The sequence below is a fragment of the Vipera berus genome (genome assembly GCF_964194415.1).
Source record: "Vipera berus genome assembly, chromosome: 5".
Lineage (NCBI taxonomy): Eukaryota > Metazoa > Chordata > Lepidosauria > Squamata > Viperidae > Vipera > Vipera berus.
Window position 1 is genome coordinate 18,955,628 of NC_138207.1, and position 12,351 is coordinate 18,967,978.

General features: G+C 38.7%; 1 protein-coding gene across 1 annotated transcript in view; it reads left to right on the plus strand.

Annotated features, from left to right (window-relative positions):
• Positions 1 to 445: 445 nt before the first annotated feature.
• Positions 446 to 12,351, plus strand: part of WDR49 (WD repeat domain 49) — a gene marked incomplete at both ends in the record, with an annotated part of 90,996 nt that continues 79,090 nt past the window's right edge. Inside the window, 4 exons of the mRNA XM_081329989.1 lie at positions 446 to 982; positions 1,132 to 1,308; positions 2,458 to 2,632; positions 9,933 to 10,100. Coding sequence (XP_081186115.1) covers positions 446 to 982; positions 1,132 to 1,308; positions 2,458 to 2,632; positions 9,933 to 10,100 — 1,057 coding nt within the window. The remainder of the gene's footprint in view (positions 983 to 1,131; positions 1,309 to 2,457; positions 2,633 to 9,932; positions 10,101 to 12,351) is intronic.

A 12,351-nucleotide genomic window follows, 5' to 3' on the forward strand; every position in this document is an offset into this window, starting at 1 on the left:
TCAGGCTGGGATTCCTCTGTGGTTTACATTGCAAGGTTGACACACACATATGAGATTTTATGTATACATGCCAATTGAATAGGCAGTAACCATTTTTCAATACTGTCTCTAGGAAAGCATTTGGCACTAAACTTGAAGTAACAAGCTACCTTCAGAAGCACTGAACCAATCGAGTTGTGCACAACTCAGAATTATGGTACAGAAGAAGTGTACCCATATAAGTGTTTTAAATAAATACCTAAATAAAATATTGCTCCAATGTCTTCCTCCCAACATCTTTATCAGAATGATTACCTCATTCCACCTAACAGTAGGACTAGTTATAGTTGGTCAACAGTGACCTCTTATTTAGTTGTGCCAATCCCCGAATCTGCTCCAGATTGGAGTATGTTCATATACAATTTTCACATTGCTTAATGTCCCTACAAACTCATGAAAGCTTTCAATGAAGACTGATGAAATTGGTCCAGTAAAAATTGTTGAATTACTGCTATTTAATCAAAATATAGCAAACTTTAAACTGTGTTCTTCTTCTAAGTCCTCAGAATCCAGTGGAAACAGGGGTCTGATGACTCGAGAATCATTTATCAATACAATGTCTGCAAAGATCAAGCAAGGCACTAAGGAGGAATATGGTGAGCTTTTTGATAAAATAGATTTGATCCGGGATGGCCTTATCAATTGGGATAAATTGACTTCCTTTGTGCTTCTTGAGCTATATGAGAGAGATGAACGAACCAAGCTGTCAGTCATTCCCCAATGGAAAGATCTCCGGTTTCTCCCAACGATACATAAAGATGTTATTCAGAATGTGCTATATTTTAAACATCCCATCAAATACTTGACTGTGAGCAGGAATGGATTGCTCAGCCTCTGGGGCGAAAGTTTAAAGTTACAAAAGATGGTGCAAATCACTACAGAAGCTGTGAAACCCAAAGACCTCTGGGTGACCTCTCTGATTGCATTACCAAATGTTAACAAGGTAGGTTGATGAACTGATGAAAATGGAGCACAATTTTTGAGGGAATGGTGCATAATAACGATAACTGACTGATGGTCCAAGAATGGTGGTTCTCAAGGAGTATTCTTTTTTCTCCTTTTTCTGTCCCCACCCCTTCTCTCACCCTTTAGGTAGCTGTTGCATTTACAAACAAAGAGATCCATTTTGCAGAGTTAAATTTCAAAAAAGGGTTCTCGTGTCAATACAGGCTTCAAGGCTTTGAGGGAACAGTGACATGCATGCACTACTGGTATAACCCTCATGATGGAAATGAAGCTATTCTGACCCTGGGAGATGTCCGTGGACAGGCAAGTATGGCACAACATCTAGAATTATGGTGCAATATAATTTTGTAATGCTACACATTCAGTGCTAACAATTTCATTATATGAACCAGAGAAAGTTTGATGTAAAGGAAAGCTGGAAACAAGATTGTTTGGAAGATATGAAGCTAACCAAACCTGGTGGATCTGACTGAAGATTTGAGGTGACCTCATGATATGGGACGCGGTGGCTCAGTGGGTTAGGATGCTGAGCTTGTCGATCAGAAGGTCGGCAGTTTGGCGGGTCGAATCCCGAGTGCCGCGTAGCAGAGTGAGCACCTGTTACTCGTCCCAGCTTCTGCCAACCTAGCAGTTCGAAAGCACGTAAAAATGCAAGTAGAAAAATAGGGACCACTCCGGTGGGAAGGTAACAGCGTTCTGTGCGCCTTTGGCGTCTAGTCATGCTGGCCACATGACCACAGAAGACGTCCTCGGACAAATGCTGGCTCTTCGGCTTTGAAACGTAGATGAGCACCGGCCCCTAGAGTCAGAAACGACTAGCACGCATGTGCGGGGAACCTTTACCTTTACATGATATGGACTCAGTGAGTTCCATGGCTGCCCATGGATTTGAACTTGGATATAATCAGCTATAGTTCAACACTCTAAATCGTATACCACAATGGCTCCCTAGATCTCTTTAGATCTCTCTAGATCTATACACTTCCTCTCCTTACAGATTTTTAAACAGAGGTTAGATGGCACCCCTTGTTGACTCCTTGCATAGTTCCTTCACAATTCTATTATTTAGGATTTCTTCTCTTCCAAACCAAACGCCCCCTGAGCTCAATTGTTTCTCATTACTCCTGCTCTTGAGCTACACAAAACTAATTTGGGTTTCCCAAGTATTCTTTTACATCCTTTGACTAAGTTGAGTCAACTTCCCTTCCATAGTCTGGACATCTTGCCCAGATACTGAGTTGCTCCCATTGTCGTCTCCTAAATATTTCTCTGAACTCTCAATAATAACTACTATTATAACAATAAAATAGTCTTAGCTGAGGCCATGAAGTTTAAATGCCTACAAATTATGAATTTATAACAAAATAGAGGTATTTGTGTGGTACTGGTAAAGGGTTGTCTTGAAATGTTTAGAAATAGTTAAAAAAATGAAAAAATTCTCTTCTTGTCTAGGTTCAAGCAATTGTCTTCAATGCAGCCTTAATTTCATTGTTTGAACGACCTCCCAGTTCTCTTGAAGATGAAAATGTGACAGTGACAATTAATTGGCAGGAATTGGTTTCTGGATATCACAAATGCTGCCACACCTTAAGACACAAAATCCATAATAAAGAATGGATTAAGCAAGGTACATATTTGAAGAGTAATAAAAGAATGTCTTCTTTTAATCTCATGTACTATTTTTGCCATATATTGTGATGTTAGAAAGAATATTGAAATGATGAAATCCAGCTTTTAAACGGCAAATGTATCTATGTCTCCTAAGCCCTATTAAATATCCTGTAAGCCATGTCCTCAAGTCAAGGTCAGCTTACCCATCAATGCAGTTTCCTGGGTTACAGTGCAGAAGTGGTTTGTCATTGCCTTCACAGATATTTTATTTTATTTTATTTTATTTATTTAACTTACAACCCTGGGATATTCTGGTACCATCTGAACCCTAACTAGATCTGACTTTGCAAAGCTTATGAATCTATATAAAGTTTGCAAGGAGCCATTTACTTTTAAAGTAAATCTAAGCTGAGATTTATTTTCTCAGAAAATGCTACCGGGAGGTCTTAAATGGAAGGCTATAAGAAAACTCCCAGAAATGATGGACAAAAAGATCTTTCAGCCTTGTCTGGAAAAAGATGTGTTGGCCTGTCACTTAAGACCTCTGGGACTTTGATCTCCATAGGGCAGGTCAACCTACAGAAGTTGACAGAGATAGGATTGTAGTTCAAGTCCTGCCCTTTTGTATGATGTCTTTTGAGGGTGGAGGAAAGGTGATAGATTTGGGAAGCAGGGGGAACATTTAACAACTGTTTTCACTGAGGTGGAATGCTGTGAAGGACATGTTTTTATAGGCATTTAAAGGTTTTTGCCCTATACAGTATATCAATGATCAGTTGTCCACCATATCCTTCAGAATTTCAAGTCAAAGGTGGAAATAATTTAAAGTTAGAGAAAAGGAGGACTCCAACTGATTACCAGAATGAAGGATTCATTAAAATACCATGTCCATCAAACTTGATCTCTTGTTTTTAGTAGTCCTATATTCTTTTTAACTCCAGCATTTGCTCACTTTTAAATGATAAATAATATGAAATGCTTCATATTATGAAGTCGCTCTTTAAATTCTAAAACAATAAAGCAATTTACATAAATGACATAAATTATTTATATTTGAATAATTAATTCAAATCACCCCCCTTTCTGCCATAAAAGGGTCCCCATTAATACAAAATTTCAAACTTTCATTTCAACATTGTCAAGTTGCAACCTGGAGACATCTGTTGGATCTATTTAAATCCCATAGTACAGTTTAGGAAAAGACAACCACAGCATCTATTCTGCTCTGTCCTATTATTCATTTCCCTTACCTGGATTTTCATTCCAGAAGTTAGAATAAGCAGATAAGTGGGACTGAGTGGGGAAAAAAAGACCCACAACAACCATCTGAATGGCATCAAATACTTCAATTAAGAGAACTCCAGGTTGCAATCTAGATGCCTTATTCTCCTCTTAAATATGGAGGTTTCTGTTGTGTACTGTACTCTTTATACACTTATGATTGTGTATCATCTGACCCATCCACTGCGATAATCAAGTCCGCAGATGATACAACTGTGGTGGGTCTTATTACAGGTGGGGATGAGACAGCATTTAGGGTGGAGGTACAAAAACTATCCATATGGTGTAGTAACAACAACTTGCACCTAAACATCGGCAAGATGAAAGAGAAGGTGTTAGACCGGAGAAAAAAGGAGGAACCTGCCCCACTTTACATCAGGGAGGACTGTGTAGAGAGAGTTTCCTCCTTTAAATTTCTGGGAGTCTACCTCTGTGAAGATCTGACCTGGAAAGTTAACACAACCCAGGTGGCTAGAAAGGCCCAACAGAGGCTTCACTTTCTTAGGGTCTTGTGGAAGAACAGGGTAGAACAACAGCTAATGACCCTCTTTTACCGGTCTACTATAGAGAGCGTCCTTTCGTATGGTATTGTGGTTTGGTATGCTGGTCTGACAGCCGCGGGCAGGAAAGTATTACAGAGGGTAGTGAGCACAGCACAAGACATTGTGGGCTGTCCCCTGACACCACTGGATGATATCGCCAGGTCCCACTGCCTTGGAAGAGTGAGGAAGATTCTCAGGGATGACTCACACCCTGGACTGTATCTCTTTACTCTCCTACCATCCGGTAGGAGATATAGGAATATAGCCAGCCGTACCAACAGGCTGAAAAATAGCTTTTATCCGTGGGCTGTTAGGCTTTTAAATGGGACATAATCTTATGCAGAATTGACTTGGGAGGCTGGTGTGTGGTGTAGTTGGTTCACATGGTGTGGTAGGATGGTGGGTTTGTTGTCACTGTGTGTTGGGGGGAGAGAGCACGGGGGGAGGCTCAGCTAATCTCAATGTACACATGTTGTACTTTGACAATAAAGGTTTATTATTTATTATTATTATTATTGTATGCTGGGGACTGTCAATCACCACAAGCCACTAGGACCAACAGGTGGCGCCAGTCAAGGCTCGGATTGGCAGGTCAGCATTCGGTGGGAATTTCAGATGTGGGGATTGGTTTTGGGAATGTACCTGGCTAGGTATTTAAGGGGGCTACGGATGGGCTCCATTATCCTTTGTTCCTGCCTGCACATAATAAAGACTGTTGCTGTGAATCCTGTCTGTTCCTGTCCATGTGTTCCTGACAATATACAACAGTTTCATTTGAATTCTGAGAATTGTAGTCCCATTGCAATGGAAAGTTAGTGTGACAACTCAAACATGTATCAACTTTAACCTTGATTTGTTTGGGACTCTTCTGCAGTCCTTTGATGAGGAGACCAGCCATCATTGTAGTTTGTGCATGTCAATGTACCTGGTTTCTTCTATCTCTAATCGTTTTTGCTCCCCATCGAAAGTGGACATTTTCCCCACAAGAGAATGAGCTATCAACAAAATTGGGAGGACAAGTGCCTGTGTCCTTTTCCCTCTATGATGCAGAACCTGTTTCAAGATACTTTAGAGGGCTGGGGGGATGTTTAAGAATTCTTTTTTAAAAAAGTATTTCATATGCTAGCTATTACAAGTAAGAGATCTTCATTGCTGGGGATTATCAGGGCAGAAGGTAGATATTTTTGTCTTATGAATTCCCTAGTTGTGCATTTCCTCCACCCAAACTAGTTAAATTAATAACCTTCACATCTATTTCCAATTCTGATTTTATCATTCTCCAAGAACATACTTTTCTGCTGTTTAATTTCTTCATCTTTTCTTCAGGCAGAGAGCATTTTAATTTGTCATCTGTGCTCTTGATGCAAAAATTGCTCCGACATCACCTTTCACAGCCAGACATCTTCCAAGGAGATTGATTTACAGCTTCATTTAGTCAGCAGCCAGTAGAATTGTAAAGATTAGTTGGCTCATAACATATATTTTATTCTCATAAAAGTCCCCAAGGCCTCCTGTATTGCTAAAGTATGCTCTTAATTTTTTTAAGGGAATTCTATTTCACTACATAAATTGCCAAGCAAACATTTCAGAAGCGTATAGCAAATCTGTTCCCCAAATACTTACACCTTCTGGTAGCAAATGTGTTTATTTTAAACAGGGGGTTGGACTAGATGACCTCCAAGGTCCCTTCCAACTTATTATTATTAATGTTTCATTCTTTCAGAGTCATAACAACTTTGAATTTCAGAGGTTTATTTGGCACCTTTCTTACCCAGTAGGTTTTTTTTAAAGGACGGTCTTCAATTGTTTCCACATGAGCACATAAAAAGTGCAATGTATGAACATACCACCTATACCAGGGGTAGGCAACCTTGGCTCTTTTATGACTCGTGGACTTCAACTCCCAGAATTCAGCTGACTCAGGAATTCTGGGACTTGAATTCCATGAGTCATAAAAGAGCCGAGGTTGCCTACCCCTGACCTATACATTTCTCAGATTGCTGAAATTCATGAGGGTTCCTTAAACAAACACTTACATGTTGGAGATTCCACGATGAGCTACACTGAATTATACCTGGCAAAGATACCAGATAGCTGTTAAAAATAAAATAAAAAAATCTAATTCTGATATGGGAAAATGGTGAAGCCAAAATATGTAAATGTTTGGGGAATAAAAGCACAATTCTACTGTTGGTTTTTTTTAATTCCAGAGGAAATGTTGGAAAAAAAACAGGGAGTACTTTTTAAATCTCAAAACTCCAAGGGATATACAAGGAGTTGAGGAAATTCATTTCAGATTGATCACTAATCCTACCAACCTCATCAGAATGATGTCTGTGCTTTTCATTTACCAATAGGCTAATTTATAAGCAAAGTTTGTCTAGGATGCATGTTTATGAAGATTTTATAGCTGTTCCTAACATATATTTCATAGGCATGCGGTGGCTCAGTGGGTTAGGACGCTGAGCTTGTCGATCAGAAGGTTGGCAGTTTGGCGGGTCGAATCCCGAGTGCCGCGTAGCAGAGTGAGCGCCTGTTACTCGTCCCAGCTTCTGCCAACCTAGCAGTTCGAAAGCACGTAAAAATGCAAGTAGAAAAATAGGGACCACTATGGTGGGAAGGTAACAGTGTTCCGTGCGCCTTTGGCATCTAGTCATGCTGGCCACATGACCATGGAGTCGTCCTCGGACAAACGCTGGCTCTTTGGCTTTGAAACGGAGATGAGCACCGGCCCCTAGAGTCAGAAATGACTAGCACGCATGTGCGGGGGAACCTTTACCTTACCTTTACTAACATATATTTCATTGACCCAAGTGGAGGCAGAAGCTAGATTCATCACAGGATACTTAAAAACTGTGCTTACCTGCCCTTTAGTAGACCTGCTACAAAGCATTTTAAAAATCTGGATTAGCATTAGAATGTTAAAAGCCTGATAAATTATGCATTGAATGTGAAGATGTGCGTGGGTCCTGTGAGGGTGCAGATGGCCTGAGAACAGATAGGTCCATTATAAGGGCAATGCACAGATATCAACCACCTCTTGAACTGAGAGATGATCAATCCTTAGACTATTAGGACACACTGGTATGAAAAGGAAATGGAAGTTTTGTTCCCGGGAAGAGATGAGAGAAAGAGAAAGCTAGCTAACTCCACATATGATAGTTTCCTGATAGTTAGAATATACAATAAACCTAATTTATCAGAAAACAGGTTCATCTCTGTCTCATGTTCAAGTAATAGCCAGCATGAAGCCAGTCATGGATCTTCACTAAATCACACCAGGTGGCAGCATCTAGCTGATCTTTGCTGATCTAACAGGTTAAGCAGGGCTGTAGACCTGTGTGAGAAATTAAACATAAGGAATAGAATCCCCAAAATAAGTGATGGCAAACCAACTCACAATGGCTAGAAAACTGCATGAATGCAATGTCCAGGAATTTAAGTTCAACAAGAACGTCTTTACCCTACCATTCTCAAAAAGGTTATGCCAAGGTTTCTAGAAGGACTCACAGCTCTGAAAGAAAAACAGTTAGGACATACTAAGTCTTCACTTCCATAGAGAATAAACATAGGGGTGGGGGGAAAGAATGGAACCAGGACTTTACATGGTTAGATTTTAGATGGAGAAGAAGAGCATTCAGAGATCCATACTAGATATTAGCATTAGTTGCATTAGTTTGTTACAAACATTTTCAATTTTTGTAAGTTCTTCATCTTTGCAATAGAATGTTTCAGTGGTTGAAGTAAAAGCTGTTTCCATCCTATTGAGACATACAGATTCCAGAACAAAATAGAAATCAACTTGATAGTCTATAACTGGGTTAGCTCAATATGGGTTTAGTTAAAGACCTACTAACCTATATTCACACAATGTAATAGGTTTGGCTACTTTTAACTTTTGTTTGTTTTTTGTTTTGTTTCTTGTTTATGTGATGTATCACATAAACCCAACCTGTTTCATTAGGGCATTATTTAATTTATTTCACAAATTTGGAAAATAGGTTAATTCAGCAATCAAATTAAATATGTTGTTCAGTTAAAAGCTTTAATTTAATTTAATTTAATTTAATTTAATAATATTTCTATACCGCCCTTCTCCCTGAGGACTCAGGGCGGTTCACAGGGCAAAAGTAAAATGCAAAATACAAACATTAAAAAGAGATTAAATGATTGCCCAAGTTAAAACAATTAATATACAATTATAAAACCCCATAGATCAAATTAAGAATACAAAAAATAAAAAACCCCACCAATCCCCATCAGGCTAGGCCGGCTTGTACAAACAAGAACGTCTTGAGATCGCGACGAAAGGAGCGAAGATCGGGCGCCATCCGGATCTCTACCGGTAACTGATTCCACAGCTCCGGAGCGCCCACAGAGAAGGACCTCCCCCTGGGGGCCACCAATCGACATTCTCTGACCGGTGGCACCCTGAGGAGGCCCTCTCTGTGGGAACGCACAGGGCGCAGGGAGCTTGATGCCGGCAGCAGATGTTCCCTAAGGTACTCCGGCCCCATGCCATGGAGGGCTTTGAACACCATTACCAGTACCTTGAATCTCACCCGGAAGACAACTGGCAGTACAGTACATTAACCAAGAAAGATACAATTGGGAGTTGTTATTCAAGAAACAAAGCTGCCCATTCAAGGAAAAAGAAATAACAACTGAAGTATTAGTTCAAGAAGGTGACATAAAGTTCTCCACTAGTCTTTATTATGGCTAAATATATTTTCAAAGTCTGTTAAAAAGCTATAATAACCATGTTGTTTGTAAAAAAAGAATCCAGAAGTGACAGACACAGTTAGGTCATCAGAAGTGGTACAAAATCACTGTCTTTCAAGCAGGAAGTAATTTTGTAGGGTCGCATCCACCTACCTTTTAAATTTCATGTTGTTTACAAGGATCTGGTCTGTCTACATCAGTAACTAATTTCCTAAAATGTTTTCTTGATTTTAGCTCTTTGACTGTAGTACTGTATACTTGGGAAAATAACTGGATGTTTTTTTGAATGCTGGAATTTAGTTTCTTATTCAGAGCAAAGTGTGCTTTAAATGCACATTTTTAAATAAAACGCTTTTGGAAATATGTGCATTGCATTTACTGTATAATATTGCATTTACATATTTTTGATAGAGTTATGCATACGTGAGCCACCATGGAAATTGAAATACACACACATGCATAAACACATTCACACATATAGACATACCCTTGCCCCTACAACTCAATCTAAATACTGTATATATCTGCATACAAGGTATTACAAAGTGTACAAGGCTTCTTACAGAAATCTACATATGAATATGGAAAAGAATGGGATGGATTTATGAAGAACCTCATCTAAAAGTTCTAATGTCTCAAAAGTCCTAATGACTCAAACATCCAATATTAAATAAACCAGCAATAGTTGAGTCACCACAACTGATTCAGCTGAAGCTAAGAATTGTTGCTTTGGCAGAACTTAATTATAATGTTATCTCTGTCCTATTTCAGTTTTGTACAGCTCGTCTTTAGATGCATTCTTGTCTGTCACCACCAGTAGCACAAAAACATTGGTGCTAGCCTGGAGGGAAAAATTAAGTCCTTGCCTAACAATGACAGCTTTCTATATTGACCAAGGAGTCAATGCCTTTGACTTTCATTCCAGGCTTAACTTAATAGGTATGTATATTCCTCCTGATTTCTCCATTCTTATAAAATGTAATGGGTCAATTAAAAGAACAGAAGAGGACTCAGATAAAAATTCATAACATGACCGTAGAGAGAAAAGTTCAGATATATTCTGGTTGGGATCTGCACCGACATGAGCATGTTGGGTCCCATGGAGGTTAACCTTGGTTCCCTTGGGCTTCTCCTTTAAAAAAGAAGATTTTATAGAGAAAGGATTAGTCCACTATGTACATAAAGACTGACACTTCGAAAAAAATCTGCATTCCCCCCCCCCTCTAGTAGCTACCATTCTGTTTCATGAATGAGAATTTGCTTTTGAAACTTATTTCAAAGGAGAAAAGAATTCCAGAGAAATTCTCTTGGGTGGAATCTGAGGTTCAAGCACTCCCATCTTGGTTAATTGAATTTTAAATGTATGTTTTTTATCATTTAACATTTTATATCATATTTTAATTATAAGCCACATAGAGTTCCTCGGCAAGATTGGTGGCATAAAAGTCAAATAAATAAATAAATAAATAAATAAATAAATAAATAAATAAATAAATAAATAAATAAATAAATAAATAAATAAATAAATGAAGAAAGCTAGCAAGCAAGCTAGCAAGCAAGCTAGCAAGCAAGCAAGGGATTAGATAGCTAGGGATATACAGTCTTTCGCTATGCAGCTATGTCTCCAATGGTCTGCTTTCTTCCTGGCTATCCTTGCTTCAGTTAAATCCCAACGGAAGACATTCTTGGGAATCTCTTTCCATTGGGCTGTTTCAAGTTAGAAGCAACATCCAGCTATCCAGTAAGCTCAAAACACCAGCAAAGAAATTCCCAACCATCATGAGTTTATAACTTCTCAATAATAAAATATTTTGCTAGACAGTGGTGTCTGCAGAAGGAATCAAAATCTGCATGATTTAAGGCCCAATTATTTTGTATGTGCTTCAATATTACATGCATGTACAAACAAGGGCTTGAATTGTGATGGCTGGATTGTGATCCTGCAAAACCTTGAAGTCTTTGACCATCGCAACCTCCTTTGAAGATGTCTCTGCTGGTAGGAAGAAAATCTCTACAGTATAAAGCTACAAATCAAGTGTTGGCACAGTGCTAATTCCAGATGTTAAACATATTTTTAAAACCATTTAAAAACCATTTAAAATATACTATTCATTTCCACAACAAAACTGTGCTCATTGCCAAGTAAGACAGAGTTGTCTAAAATTATTTTGCCTCCCTGAAATCTCTAGCTCTACTAATGGTGATAACAGCATTTGTGTTTATCATATACTGTATATGAAAAGCAATGTAAAATCAATCACTTGTTCCCTGGGTTTGGATTCCACCCAGAGAAGTTCGATAAATCTCTGTGAAGTTGTAAAACATGACATTTACTAAGTGGTGGTTGTTTCTTAGAGTTATATATCTCTGGCCTTTTGTATGACAAATGCATTACAAAACAGTCCTAGATAAATATATTCAAGATAGGTTTGCTGAGGAACTTTGCAAACCAAGTTTCTGTGAGAGCTTTGGGAATTCCGTCTTCCTATTCTCTTCACAAAAATGGCTGCACTTCCTGTAAAAACAAAACATTTACCCTGTAAGGCTTCTTGTACAGATGGATGATACACCTATGTCCCACGACCACTTCTGTGATTCATAGATGCTAGGCTGTAGCTTTTTGGTTTTTGCCTCAGTACTCAGATTTGCAGAGAGAAGACATTTTTAAAAACGTCATACAGAATTCAGGACTGGATGCAGAGCAGTGCTGCTAGACAAAGTGAAAGACAGGGAGCTTGACATGAATTGGATTGAAGTGAAAACCAATGAAGGAAATACCACAAAGAAGTTGCAGGGAGGCTGGGCAGGGTGAACAAGAGGCAAACTAGAATAAAGCATATTCTGTTCAAGTTACAACTGATAGAAAAGCTTGAAGGAAACAAAGACTGAAATACTAGTATAATCCAATTGTAGAATAGAGTTCAGACATGTCTGAAAAGACATGTGCACGATAGTGATATTGTAGAGACCCTTGCTGCTAGTTGAAACATTTCCTCTTTATCCAAGTTATTAAAGTCAAACAGATAGATACATCCTGTATTATTTCATGTTTGAATGGGTTTAATGAGTATAAATATTTCAAATCTATGGCAGTAAATGGGAGGAAAGTTGGATAGAGAAACCAAACATTTTTGGAAAAGCTGTCTTTCCCTAGTAGAGAAAAAAAATGTTGAACCAGTTTAATTTGGTG